This window comes from Capricornis sumatraensis, chromosome 7, assembly GCF_032405125.1.
Source record: "Capricornis sumatraensis isolate serow.1 chromosome 7, serow.2, whole genome shotgun sequence".
Lineage (NCBI taxonomy): Eukaryota > Metazoa > Chordata > Mammalia > Artiodactyla > Bovidae > Capricornis > Capricornis sumatraensis.
In genome coordinates this window covers 114,004,016-114,018,472 of record NC_091075.1, presented here as the reverse complement: position 1 = coordinate 114,018,472, position 14,457 = coordinate 114,004,016, and the positions used below count along the sequence as shown (strand labels likewise).

The 14,457-nt window shown below is 45.9% G+C and overlaps 1 protein-coding gene across 7 annotated transcripts in view; it reads left to right on the top strand.

Moving 5' to 3' along the window:
• LDB2 (LIM domain binding 2) overlaps window positions 1-13,372 on the top strand; it is a 460,701-nt gene extending 447,329 nt beyond the window's left edge. The window contains exons 6-8 of one of the 7 annotated variants that reach the window (XM_068974832.1): window positions 1,693-1,816; window positions 5,957-6,099; window positions 12,032-13,372. In XM_068974832.1, the coding sequence (XP_068830933.1) occupies window positions 1,693-1,816; window positions 5,957-6,099; window positions 12,032-12,262 (498 nt within the window). In that variant the 3' untranslated portion in view covers window positions 12,263-13,372. Of the gene's footprint in view, window positions 1-1,692; window positions 1,817-5,953; window positions 6,106-8,741; window positions 9,297-11,772 lie in introns of those variants that run through there. The other 6 variants (XM_068974830.1, XM_068974831.1, XM_068974829.1 and 3 more) reach the window with 6 other exon arrangements.
• Window positions 13,373-14,457: the final 1,085 nt, after the last annotated feature.

Genomic DNA, 14,457 nt, shown 5'->3' with positions numbered 1-14,457 from the left:
ATAGAAGTGTGCCTTAGACTTTGAGGAACATTGGCATAGAAAGGTCCTCCAGTCTTTCTGAGAAACACTCTTTCAATACATCCATTCATTTGAGCCAAGTCTAGGAACACAGAGACAAAAGGCACAGTCTCATTTCAGCATTCAAAGAGTTCAAAGTCGAGTGGAGAAGAGACTTGGAAGCTGTGGTTACAAAATGTAAATATGTTCATAGAGCAGAAAGAGCTGTGTGCTTATGGAGAGCTGGAGAGGTATTCAGCTCAGCCCACATGGGAAGAAGTGCACAGTCCTGGGGAGGAAGACGTAACAGAAGAAGGGATTCTGCCTTCAAGGATGAGTGGGCATAAACCAGGAAGAGAGGAGGGAAGAATTCCAGGTTGAGGGAACCCAGTGGGCAATAAGAAGTGTGGCCTCTAGGGAAATACTCAGATGAGACAGGGCAGAAGGGAAAGGGGTAGTAAAAAAGATGGGCGGATGAAGGCAGAGATTGAATATCTGTCTTTCATAATAAAATGATGTCTTTTCACACAGGTAGGTACATTGCCAGGGCTTTCTGGGTGGCACTAGTACTAAAGAACCTGCCTGCCAGTGCAGGAGATGCAAGAGCTGCAGATTCAATCCCTGGGTGGGAAAGATCCCCTGGAGGAGGGCATGGCAACCCACTGCAGTATTCTTGCCTGGAGAATCCCATGGACAGAGGAGCCTGGCGGGCTGCAGTCCTTGGGGTCATGAAGAGTCGAACACGACCGAAGCGACTTAGCATGCATGCACAGGTGCATTGCCAATGTTCATATTGCTATTGTTGCAACAGCATTGGATGCGTCTTCCAGGTTGTGGTCTTTGCCTTCTTAGCAACAGCTTTCTCAGTGCAGCAGTGTTCTGATAAGCTTCCAGCTGAGAAGGAATTCAGAAAAGCCCAGGGCAATCCTAACTGGATTTACCTTCTTGTTTCTTTCATTAATCTTTGTCATCAGATGTCTTGGACTGCAGTAGAGCTGAAAGGTCTAACTAAAGGAAGCAAGAAGGGTGACTACGTATAGGACCAAAGCAAAAACTCCACACTGAATATATGTGGGAGTATACATTACCAATTTTCACATCTTGTGTAAAATACAAAAGAGTCCATGGATAAAGATGAAGTCATGTTCATCACGGTTTTTTATAAAAATTAGGATTAAAAAACATACCTGAAGTTACCACTTTGTTCTCAAATGCTTGAATGATGCCTTCACTGCCACAAAATCTACATAAACTGCCATTGTAACTCACAGTGTGTGGTTATGCAAACTGGAAAAACAACAGAAGCTAGAGTAGAAATCTGAGCATGCTGTGCTAATATGAAAGAGCTTTTTTCTTTAACCCGAGAAAATCATGTCATTTCAGAATAGTACTGCGTATATCCACCCAACCATCAGTATAGAATATGTGGGGAAATGTGTGTGTGTGTGTGTGTATGAATCACACTCAGCTGTAATATGATATTATAAATGATAGTAAAGAGAGTGAGCATTATCAAGTGTTGGTAATATTTCTTTTCCTCCATACTTATACGGAAAAAAAATTTTAAATGGTGTTGGAGGGGGCAGGAGGGAAGAAAAGTGTCTTTAAGCTTCGAAATGGATTCTGACTGTTAATATTATTTATTGCAAATAATATTATCAAGTAGTGAAACACCTGTCTTTGAACTCCTTGCAGTTGTGTGTAATACTGGAGCCAATGCAAGAACTGATGTCCAGACATAAAACTTACAACCTCAGTCCGCGGGACTGCCTGAAGACCTGCTTGTTTCAGAAGTGGCAGCGGATGGTGGCACCGCCAGGTACGACTTCACTCTTCACTCTCCATCTACGTGCTTTTACCGAGGCTTCTTCTGGGGATGAAGGGATAGGAAAAGGGAGTGATTATAAACGTATCAGGCAAAGTAATTTATAAGGGATGTTCTGACCCTGGTGTTGGATCCAAAGACACTGAGTTGGTGAAGGGCAAGCATCCTTCCTCTATGTGATGGCCATGCTCCACAGTCTCCTCACTTGCTAGATTTAGGAGGACCTGAAACTCACAGAAGGAAATTGATTTCTTTAATGTTACTGAGAAGATGTCGATAAAGCCAAGATGAGAATCAAGGTTCACTATCTCCCAGGCCAGTGGTCGTTCCCCTGGACAAGACTGGTGACCACTGATGGCTTACTTTAGTTTTCTTTGTCCTTTGAGAAATGGTAGAAATTACTACTGAGAAGGCAATGGCACGCCACTCCAGTACTCTTGCCTGGAAAATCCCATGGACGGAGGAGCCTGGTAGGCTACAGTCCATGGCGTCGCGAAGAGTCGGACACGACTGAGCGACTTCACTTTCACTTTTTTCTTTCATGCACTGGAGAAGGAAATGGCAACCCATTCCAGTGCTGTTGCCTGGAGAATCCCAGGGATGGTGGAGCCTGGTGGGCTGCCATCTATGGAGTCACACAGAGTCGGACACGACTGAAGTGACTTAGCAGCAGCAGCAGCAGAAATTACTAAAAGAAAGGGGGACACGGAAGAAGAAAGGAAGAATGGGGGGATAGGCAGAAGAGAAAAAAAAAGGAAGGGAGGGAGGGGGGAAGGAATAGATGGAAGAAAAAAGGGAAGGAAGGAGGGAGAAAGTTTTGCCCTATTTTTAAAGATACATAATATCAAAGGGTACTCTGATCATGAAAAGAATACATAAAAGACCCCGTTTCTCTCACTTCCCTAGGATGCAGTTTAGATACTGTAGTCTCCTGCTGGGGCTCTGAAATTACTGCTTCAAGTCATCATTAATTGTCTTTCTATCTAATACATTTCACTCCCAGGCGTGTGCTGAGCCTCATTGATCATAAAAGCAAAATGTATCCATTCGCTAAAAATTGTTTTTATGAAGAGTAATTATTAACATGAGGCACATAGCTTTCTGAATCATGAAATATAATGGTCACCTTCCACTGGTAATTGGCCAGGGGTTTTAAATAAAGAGGATATAGTCAATATAATCAAGTACATGTTTAGAAAGCTGGGAAAATGAGCATTACTTTACATAGAACAGTTGCATCCCCATCTTAGGGGAATTTTCAACATTTAGAACATTATTTTTCAAAGATATCAAATGTGCTTAAATTGGCCTTATTTTCTCTTTCAATATCAATAGGGTTTTATGGGGGAAAAATTTCACTTACTACAGATCTTGAAAACTTCTATTTCCTGATGTATGCACATATAACCCATATGACGTGTGTGTGTGTGTGTGTGTGTGTGTGTGTGTGTGAGTCATTCAGTCATCTCTAACTCTTTGAGACCCCTTGGACTGTCACCCGCCAGGCTCCCCCGTCCATGGAATTCTCCAGGCAAGAATACTGGAGTGGGTTGCCTTTCCCTTCTCCAGGGGATCTTCCTGACCCAGGGACTGAACAGGGGTCTCCTGCATTGCAGGCAGATTCTTTACCATCTGAGCCACCAGGGAAGCCCCATAATTCATGTATTATACAGTAATTCAGTCATTAACTCAACAACTATTTATTGAGCCCCTACAAGATGCCAGGCACTGGTCAAGCCACTCTGCTTGCAGCACTGTATGAAAACAGTCACAAATCACAGTCTCTCAGACCTTTCTTTCTTTTTTTATTGAATCTTCGCGAGGGTTATTGTGAGGTGTGAGATATTTCTTGTTATTCCCATTTGATATAATAGGCCTGAGATTTAAAGTAGAGCTTGCCAGAGTTAGTGCAAGGCTAATCAGTGGAGACCTCTGTCACAGTAAGTTTTTATGTCTTCAGTACATGACTGCATTCCTACAGCTACGTCCAGGAAGTAGGAGCAACACAGAGCCAACATTTTAGGCATATTTTCCCAAAATTCCATTAAAAAATACAATTTTTTTTTATATAAAAAGCAGCAGATTTCAAGTCAGAGGAAGAAGACGCTGGTCAGGGGAAACTGGGGTATTCGCTTAACTTTAGACTGAACCACTCAACTCACCTCCAGCTGCCTAAGTTGGAACAATTCTGTTTCCCGTTTCCATAACCTTCAGAATAAGCACCATAACTCTCCATGGATAGGGATGTTAGGCCTCTGTTGATGAATATCTTCAGACATTAAGACGAAAATATTTATGAAAGAAAAAATAGTGTATAAATAGAAACCTTCTACTTCTTCATCAAAAGTCAGGAATAACATGATGGACCCAGTAGTCTTTGAAATGAGCCTTAAAACAAACTCGCCCCATCGTCCAATAGAAGCAGCAAGAAAATGCCAAAGGTCACCTCACTTAGTTCCAATACAGCCCTAGCTTACCTTCTTCCCATCAGGGTTGGACCTAGAATAGGGTTAGCTCTTACATACCATTTCCAATTCATTTAGTAAGTGCCTGGAACAGGCTTCTGGAAGTTTCTCATTCTCAAAACAAAGATTATATAGCACCTAACTAATAGAGTTGCTATGAATATGAAATAATGACTGAAAATTTCAGGAATATGAAAATATTGAGTCATGCTCATGATGCATAATAAATAAGTGAAATTCTTCTTACTACACATTTCCATAAGTCTGTACACTTCCAATAAGATCTTGCCTCATCCTTCAGGTTCAAAAAAAAATTGTTTTTTTCTATTTCTAAACCTTCTGGAAGAGGTCTAGTTTCCTTTCATTAATATATTGATTATAGCATATTAAGACATTTCCCCCCAGGAATTTTCAAGTTAGTTGCATCCTTTACACACCTGGGTGCAAACCATGCATGGGCATTTCTCCTGAGCTTGGGAATCCATAAGTTCCACATCAATGGCTGGTTGAATGGACATTTCTTTTTACTCCAGCATTTATTTCAAGGTGTAATAGACCTTGGCTGCAATATGACACTTGGCCAGTAGGTGCTGCTGTTACTCACTGGGTCCCTAATTTAACTAAATTCATACAGGTGGCGCTGCTAGTGGTAAAGAATCCACCCGCCAATGCAAGAGTTACAAGTTTCATCTCCTGATGGGGAAGATCCCTGGAGTAGGAAATAGCAACCCACTCCAGTATTCCAGTATTCTGGAAAATTCCAGAGGAGCCTGGTGGGCTGCAGCCCAAGGGTCACAAAGGCTCAGACACAACTGAGTGCACACATGTGTGTGTGCACACACACATACACACGCAAACACACTTTTCTCAGGCCTTGGAGGCTCCCTAGGAATCTCAATGTGAATAGTTTGAAAGTCGCTCAGTCGTGTCCAACTCTTTGCAACCCTATGGACTGTACATTCCATGGAATTCTGCAGGCCAGAATACTGGAGTGGGTTGCCATTTCCTTCTCCAGAGGATCTTTCCAACCCAGGGATCAAACCCAGGTCTCCTGCACTGCAGGCAGATTCTCAGAGCTCTCTTTTTATTATAAAAAGAAGGTAGACCATAAAATATTTTTCTCAAAATTCATAATGGTAATAATATTTTAAATTCAAATTGTGATAGTGGTATAACTCACCCCTAAGACTTACTGATAGAGTCCAGACATATAGAGGGGCTTCCAAGGTGGTGCTGGCGGTAAAGAGTCCACCTGCCAACGCAGAAGAGGGAGACTCAGGTTCAATCCCTGGGGCAGAAAGACCCCCTGGGGTAGGAAATGGCAACTCACTTTAGTGTTCTTGCCTGGAGAATCCCAGGGACAGAGGAGCCTGGCGGGCTACAGTGCATGTGCAAAGAGTGGGACACGACTGAGCGCACGGCACAGAGATGAAATCAGAAAGAGCAATCAAATGCAAATCGCTTTATAGGCACGTTGAAGAAGAGTTTCCATCATTTCATGCTAAAACTCGACCATCGGTTTTCTCCTTTTGGGTTTTGTCAAGTTAAAAGAAACGGGGAAAAAATGTCAATAGTCTACTCTTTCCAGTTTACAAAAGCGGCGTCACTGGAGGGACCCTGGTGGGTCGCCCGGGAACTGATCCTCCTTGCATTCTCCATATTGCAGCAGAACCCACAAGGCAACCGACAACCAAACGGAGGAAAAGGAAAAACTCCACGAGCAGCACCTCCAACAGCAGCGCGGGGAACGCCGCCAACAGCACCAGCAGCAAGAAGAAGACCACGGCCGCCAACCTGAGTCTGTCCAGTCAGGTACCTGTAAGTCTCGCTTTCCTTTTAGGCTGCAATTCCTGCCTTTACCGTCTCCCAATTCCAGGGGGGCCCACGGAAAAGACTCTTAGCTGCAAAGACCTTCTGGGCCCGGCGGGGTGGGAGGTGGGGTGGGGGAAGGGGAAGGCAGGGACAGGAATTGGGAGGAAGGGGGAGGTCTCTGTCCTGAAAACCAGCCCCTGCAAACTGGCAACTAGAAAGCAATACACAGAGTCTGTGCTGCAGCGGGACAGGAATGAAAATGCCATCAGAGTCGCAGACAGGAGATATGTCACCTAAGGTTTAATTAAAATATCACTGAGCGATGAGCCTGGTGGCAGATAAGGGGCTCTGGGCACCATCGCTGGGACCCTGTGTTCCACTGGAAAGCTAGCTCCGGGCACTCAGACTCCAGATTGTCATTTGATTGTCCCCAAACCGCCCCCCCACCCCGAGACGTGGGCATCTCCTCTTATTTTAAGACTCAGGTAATTAACTCAAGGCCAGTGAAGCTCACTGGATTTCTCTTTCCTTGTTTCATTAGCTTAGAGGGAGGTTCAGCCCCAGGTTTGCTCTGAACTCTCTTGACGTCTTGACCCTTTTCTCTCAGTTCTGGGTCTTGACAAAGGAAATGGGCCGCTCAGAAGGGGGCTTCTTTGAACTCTGAGACTGAAAGCCGAAGGTGTCCCCAGAAGGGCAAACCTGGCAGATAGGACCTTTCTTCCTCTCCTCTTGATTTCTTCCCCAGTCCTCTCCCTTTTTCCTGATTCCTTCTGGACACTGAATTCCTCATCCCAGAATTAGACCACTTATCGCTTTTACTGATAAGTTCTCACGTTCCTTGAAGCACGTCTTGCCTCTTCAGTGGCCTGTGGGTTTTCCTTCTCTGCGGCCCTTGGTACATCACCCCAGCAGGCTCTCGACTGTCCTTCCTTCCAACCCGGGGATTCTCGTGGTGCCTCAGAGGCGCCCTCTGGATCCTGTGTCTTTGAGAGTGTGTCCTTTCTCGTAGGCTCCCTCCACCTCCAATGCAGTTTTTTTTTTTTTTTTTTTTTACCTTTCCCCTCTTCCTCACTCGTCTCCCCTCTTGGGCTGTGGTCCTTCTTCTTCAGGTTCTGATCCTGCTGTGTCTCCTGTCCATGTGAGAGTGGACCATCCTTTCCAGAAGGTTCTCTGCTTACTTCTAAGTGTGGCTTTCAAATCTGTCCCCCCACCCACTTGCCCCCACGTCCCATTGGTCAGTTCTCTTCGGCTAAACCCAACCCCATCAGTGTATTGGAGAATTACCTGGCCTCTCCTCCTGTCCTCCACAGACAGAGGGTACGGTTGCCATTCCCCAGTACATTGAAAAGAAAGGGTCATGAGAGAGTGGCCAGCCTGTGGGATAGGTGTCATTTTAATTTTAAGAGCATTAGGAATTTCAGTCTTTAGATAATACCAGAGCCACCTCTGTTTTTAACTGGGCTATCATCCCTGAAGAGTGAGGGGGGTGGAAATCAAAGGAGAAAAGCAGTCTTCTTATTAAGGTGCCAATAAGTTATACCCACTGCTGCTTAGTTAAATGGAAAATGCAGAGAAAAAAAAATGGCCAGGTGTAAATAAACCAGCCCCCAAAGCATACACAAGTAGCCTATTCATTCATTTAATCCAAGAGTTTTAGAAACTAAAGGTTGTTAATTTCCACAAACAATTGAAAGTACATTCCAGAGATTTCTGGAACTCTGGCGTAGCTACTTAAAGGCACAGGGACTGCAAGAATTCAGAGCGGTTCATCAAGCATTTTCTGAGCTCCTATTGTGTGCCCTATACTACACCAGGCGGTGATAATCCCAAGATACAAATTAAAAAAAAAAAAAAAAACAAGACCAAAAGACGCCCAAACTCCGTCATTGACGAGCTCACTGTAGAAAGGAGGGATGATGAAGAGGTTGCTTCTCTCCTGCCAACTCAGTCTCCTGGGGTCAACTCACAGGGTAGAGTGTCCAGAAAGATTCCGAGCCTGAACTGGGCATGGTAGGCCATCTATTAGTGATGTCTGCCATGGGTACAGAACAGCAGCTACCTGTCCGTGTATTTTCACATACCTGGCCTCGTCAGAAGCATTGCAATTTTTTTTAAAGAGCATCTAACTTTTCCTACTCCATTACATTCTTGTCCTCCCAACCAACCATTGCATTTTGCTGGAAGATGCCTGTGTTGAGTGGGTCTTTAATGAGTTAAGACCCTTTGGACAAGAGCAAGGCACCATTAGAAAGTGCAAGAAGAATGTTAGCAGTATCCTCACCGTGCAATGAAGGATGTTTTCATTAAGTGAAACTTACAAATGGCTGAGAGAAACAGGGAAGTCATCCAGGTTAGGCAAACATGTCCATTTCTGCAGGTCCCCCGGCTGGTTGGATGTCAGATGATAAGCACTGACTGGCTTGTAAGGATCACATCTTTTGTGTGTCCTGAATCACCCACACCCCATTCCTGTTTAACTAGAAATGCCACTTGTTGGCCTTAGCTGCCCTGTCTGAAGGCACGGACAGGGGGGCGTGTTACCACGGCCACGGCTGTGGTCCGCCCAGCGCCGGACGGCAGCGTGTATGTCCAGCAAGGGCTCAGGTTTAATGCTCGGCTTCTGCTTCTCACTCCATGAGCAGGGGCTAGGAGCGACCCTGAACCGCAGCCTCAACCCTGGGAGGGATGGAGACCTGTGTCAGTCCACAGCAGTGACCCCTGCTGGCCAGTTTAAGGAGAAGCATTGAGGGGCCCTGAAAGGAGTCCCTCCCCGTCCTCAGAGGTTGGTGGTCCTTGCTCGGGGGCTTAGGGAGAAGAGGTAACACGGGCACCAGCTGGTGGCATCCCAGGGTCTCCAGCAAGGAGCAGAGGGGTCTGCCTCATGGGGAGTGGAGACCACACGGGTTACTCTCAGGTGAACCCATATCGCCTTGGGGGGTCCCACAAGACAAGGCAGGAAGTTCAGCTCTCACTGTGGATGTTGAATGATGTGGGGTTGGGGGGATTTTTAAAGATGTGGGGGTGTGGGGAAAACGATGCCACACACCCCCTTAGAAGAAGCCCCAAATGTGCATTGGGCTTCCCAGGTCGTGCTAGTGGTAAAGAACTCAGGTGACAATGCAGGAAACAAGAGAGATGAAGCTTTGATCCCTGGGTTGGGAAGATCCCCTGGAGGTGGGCATGGCAACCCAGTCCAGTATTCTTGCCTGGAGAATCCCATGGACAGAGGAGCCTGGTGGGCTCTAGTCCATGGGGTTGCAAAGAGTCAGACACAAGTGAAGTGACTGAGCATGCACGCAAAACGTGCCTTATGTCTCCATTCATTTTGTGAAGATAGCAAGTCAAGCCCACCTGAGTGGAGAACCCATGTGCTAGCCTGGAGGTTTAGCAGAGCCAGCTAGAGTCCTGTGCATAACTGTGTAACTGTCCTCAAGCCTCTAGGTGCATACAAAGTCCTTAGCACACATCTGTTTAATTATAACTTGCCATCTAGTCATCACTCACACGTGCACACGTGTGCACACACACTCACATACGTACACCCACAATTATGCATCTGGCTAAAGATATGTTTTATAATCAGTAAGGCAAACGTGGCATCTCTCTGAAATTTCAGATACTCAAAAATATCTATGCCTGGGCATCTTTTCCAGTTGTTCCTGGAACAAAGATACCCCAAACATACTATGAGCCTGTATGAGCCCCATTTGAAGAGATTCAAATCACTATTTTCGGAGGACTTTTCTGGAATGGCTGTTGTTTGCTGACACAGTGAAGGCATCTGGAGTGTTGGGAACTTCTTGGCTAATATCACGTTTAAATCGGCTTCTTCTGTTTCCAAATTATGCTTACTTCCTCCCATTCCCCCAGCCTCTCTCGCTGACCTTGGACTCACAATACTAATGCAGACCCACGCGTCGGTTCTAACATTCTTCTCCTGCCCTGTGACACCGAATGCATGTGTTTTCCCTGCCCTTCAAACGGCACTGCACACAGGTCACGAGCTGGGATTCACCCTCGTGTGGCGCTCTGCCACATCTTAACCTGGCCTTGCCTCCTGCCTTTGCTCCTGACTGTAAGCACAGTCTCCTGAGGGCCTGCAATGAAGGGGCCGTTTTGGTATCCCCAACACCCAAAGGGGTCGGGTGGAAGCCCCATTCCATTTAACGTCCCATCGGCTTTCTTGACACTCGAAGTCTGTGTCTGTTTTACATCTCATTTCAAGAGTCCTTGTGAGGCTCTTAGAAATCGGTGTAACATCTAGCTCCTGGTGGCATCATAAGGATGTTCTTAGGGACTCACAGTTGAATACCCTGCCAGCACCTCGATGGCTGAGTCTACTCAGGTCACCTTTGAGCCATTTACTTCATCTGGGACATTTCTCTTTAACATCCTTGTTATCAACTCACAAGAGTGATTAGTCTGAAAACATATTGTGAAACCTATTGATTATCTTCCCTCTAATTTGAGGGGAATCGATCTATCAGACAAACAAGGTTTTCCATTCCAAAACAAACCGGATGGTCATGGAGGGATTAGTTCAGTGGGCACCTTCAAAATTTGAGAAGGGTCCTGGAGGGACAGCTGGACCTTTCTCCTGACCACAGGCAGTGTTCCACTCATAGACTGCCCCAGGCAGCCTCTCTTGCCCCAGTGGAAAGAGCGTTTGCCCAGTTGTCAAGGCAAATTCGTGCCTGCATCAGCAAATGCTTACTTACATCTCCAAAAGCATCTGGCTGGCCCTGATGTTTCAGCTTCAGCTGAAGTCGAGGGCAGTCAGGCACTCTTAAGTAGATTGTTGCTCAGAGTTAGCAGAGCAGGATCCACCTGACGGATGCCCTGTGCCATGCCCAGGTCAGCCACTGGGCCCATAGGGCCCCCTTGGAATACGGAGGCCAGAGCCATGCCTTGGGTAGGCTTTCTCTCCCCTGTCCTCAAGCCTCTGCAGCAGTGGCCTCTGCCAAGCTCCCAGCTCTAGGAGGTGCCTTCCTTATTTGCATGGAAGGACAGTTTGTACTTAAAGGAGTGATTAGATGGATTCTTCTTGCACACTTCCATCTCTGATGATGACCAGCTTCATCGATATAATTATCATTAGTTCTCTTCATCTTCCTTTAATGGCACCAGCTGGACAGACTAGTTCTCTTTACTGCCCAGATTGGTGGTGGGGTTGCCTGTGTGGGGATAGGTGACAGGCACCATGGAATAACAGATGGTAAATTCAGGGCTTGTTGGCAATCAGCAGGTTTTTGCTAATGACTTAATTAGCTATGCAAATTGTCAAATCAGTGTGAACATTGTTTTTATCGAAAACTTTACCTAAATTAATTACCATAATTAAGTAGCAGAATGTCAAGGATGTTGGCTGCATAAAAGGGCCTGGCTGAGTAGGAAAAAAGAGAGATCTGTCTTCAATTAAAACGTATACCGTCCTTGGGACAGAGAAGATGCCGTTTGGAATGAGTTGCGTGAAGGCGGCAGAACCGCCTCCTCCCCGGCGTTGGCCGCTATTCTCAGTAGTTGGCAAAGCCGTCCCCGAGACCCTCAGTAAAAGTGGTGGCGTTTCCGAGGCCTCGCACAGCGCCCACTGCCCTCTCAAGAGTCCCCAGTGTCGGCAGGTTGCAAAGCGTGGATTTTTTTAATTTTGAAAAATCCATTTTTTTATTTCTGCAGATTGCTAGCATTGCTCGTTCTCCGGTGTCAGGCTGCACACTAAGGACATAAACTCGCGTGGTTGTTTCCCGTCAGGAGGCGATGTTTATTTCCTGTAGAAATCCAATATGCGTCTTGGCCCCCCCGACACTGAGACTTGACCCCGGTGTACAGGACACGGTGTGTCTGACCCAGGTCCCCCAGCGCCTTCTCCCGCTAGTGTTTTAAGGGGCTTCTCTCTCCCAAGGTTCCCTGTAATAATGTCAGCTGCTGTTCACAGGATGTGATGGTGGTAGGAGAGCCAACTCTGATGGGAGGTGAGTTTGGGGACGAGGACGAAAGGCTAATCACTAGATTAGAAAACACGCAGTATGATGCGGCCAACGGCATGGACGACGAGGAAGACTTCACCAATTCACCCGCCCTGGGGAACAGCAGCCCATGGAACAGTAAACCTCCGGCCACTCAAGAGACCAAATCAGAGAACCCCCCGCCCCAGGCTTCCCAGTAGGAGTGACCGGCTCCAGAGCCCACTGTCCATAGCCCCCGTGGGTCACGCTCACTATTTCAGATCCTTACTTGCAGGAGAGGAAGGAGCAAGACGCTAAACCTTTGCCACGCAAATACCCATTTCTAAACCACAATGATCTGAGTTTCTTTCTTCCTTTTTTTTTTTTTATTTTAAATTGAGAGGACCGTTCCAAATAAACTTCCATGACCCCTCCCTGGAGGCCTTCGCAGGTAACACAGATACTGGCACTGATCATGACTACAACAAGAGCAAATGCTAGCGCTTCTCCTGGCTCAGTTTGAGCCATGTTTGTTAATTTCCTTTCGCCAACCCCGCATCCAACCATCCAACGAAGGCCATATTGTCAGTAAACCCTCAGTGCTCAGGATCTCATTCTATGCCGAATCCAACTACAGATGACTTTTTAATATTGTAAAATATTTTCTGCTTTTTGACTTGCATCTGAGAGTTTCTTGTTTCAGTAAAAAAAGAAAAGGAAAAAAAATCCGCTTTTGAAAAGTAATTTAAACGTACCTTTTTTTCTCTCTCTCTCCTTCACCTTTTCTTTCTTTGGGTAACAGCGAAGAGGGCCCAGCAGGGTAATTTATGGCCAAGCTAATGTCAATTGGTCCTCGAGCCCGAGTTGGTTCAATCGAGCCCGAGTGCAGAAACAAGAAATGTCTTTTTGTCATCAGAGACACCAAGGCAGATTTTTACGTAAAGAAAGGCACCTGGCCCCTTGAGAATGTATTCGTCTGTAAAATTGCTGTTGATCCAAATATTTTCAAGCCATGTAATCCATTAATTTTGTGGGCAGTTTAATAAATCTGAAACTTCTGGGTTTCTTTTTATTAGTGTATCTGAGTTGACTGTTGTTTCTTTTCATAGTATATTTCCTGTATAATATTTTGTAAAGCCCTCACCTGGTTCTTTTATGGGGACTTTTCTTTGGGGGCAATCCCAGTGTATTTATGTGAAACTTTATAAAAGAACTAATTTTTCCATTCGCATATTAATATGTTCCTCTATACATGTAAAGACACAGTGGCTCGTGTGTTATAAAACAGCTGTATTTTATGTATGCTTTACTGATAAGTGTGCCAATAATAAAACTGTGTTAACGACCAAAGCAAATGAGTCTGCGTATCTGTGATCCTGGCAGAGAAATCTGCCCACGATGATGAGAAGTACTGAGCATGGGTTTATGACCCAAATCCCACATGGAGAGGGACTGTGAAACGGCTCATCTTTACAAAGTACAGTTCCTTCCACACTCACTGCAGTTGACTTGGGCAAACACAGGGATGCCTTCTCTGTGCTGGGCACTCTGCTGGCCACAGACACAGGGACTGGAAAGCAAGGGTTGGCCTGGCTCCCGATGGCTTGTCAAATACAAGGGCAGCGGCTTCCACTCACTGAGTGCTTACTCTGTACCAAACATCTCATTTAAGGTCCACAGACATTACTTTGGGCTTCCCTGAGAGCTCAGACAGTGAAAAATCTGTCTGTAATGCAGGATACCCAGATTCTATCCCTGGGTCAAGAAAATCCCCTGGAGAAGGGAATGGCAACCCACTCCAGTATTCTTGCCTGGAGAATTCCATGGACAGAGGAGCCTTTTTTTCAGCTAATCCTCACAGCTCCGCCAAGTAGGCCTTCATCTCCCCATTTTTTATAAATCAGTGCTCCCACTTGCCTATTTTTCTAAAAAGCTAATTATACAAAGTTATGGAAAACTCATTTGAGGACTTTGGGTTTCCAGAACTTTCGTCGCATCTGTCTACTCTGTTCGAATGAGGAAGATGAGAGGAGAAATCTGTTAGCATTCATTGGGTGTGTATAAAGTGCCAGGCCATAGTAATAGGTCATCTCAGCCAGTTCTGGAAGAGAGGGGCTTGAAAAAGAGAAGAGAAGGGAGAGTGTGTCTCTTAGGTTGAGATTCCCAGAAGCAGAACCTGGCACCAGAATTCAGAGCACAGAGTTACTGAGGGGGTCTTCTTCAGTTAAAAAAAAAAAAAAATCTTTAAGGGAGTGGAGAGGGGAAGATGGAGAAGGGGAAAGAGCTAGAAAAGCTGCGAACTCAGGAAGCTTACTTCCTGAGCCTGGTCCGTGGTGCAGGGGAAGGCTTGGGGCACAGAGCTATCTAACTCTCGCAACTCAGCTGCAAGATTTCTGTACACCTGTACCGGTCAGTC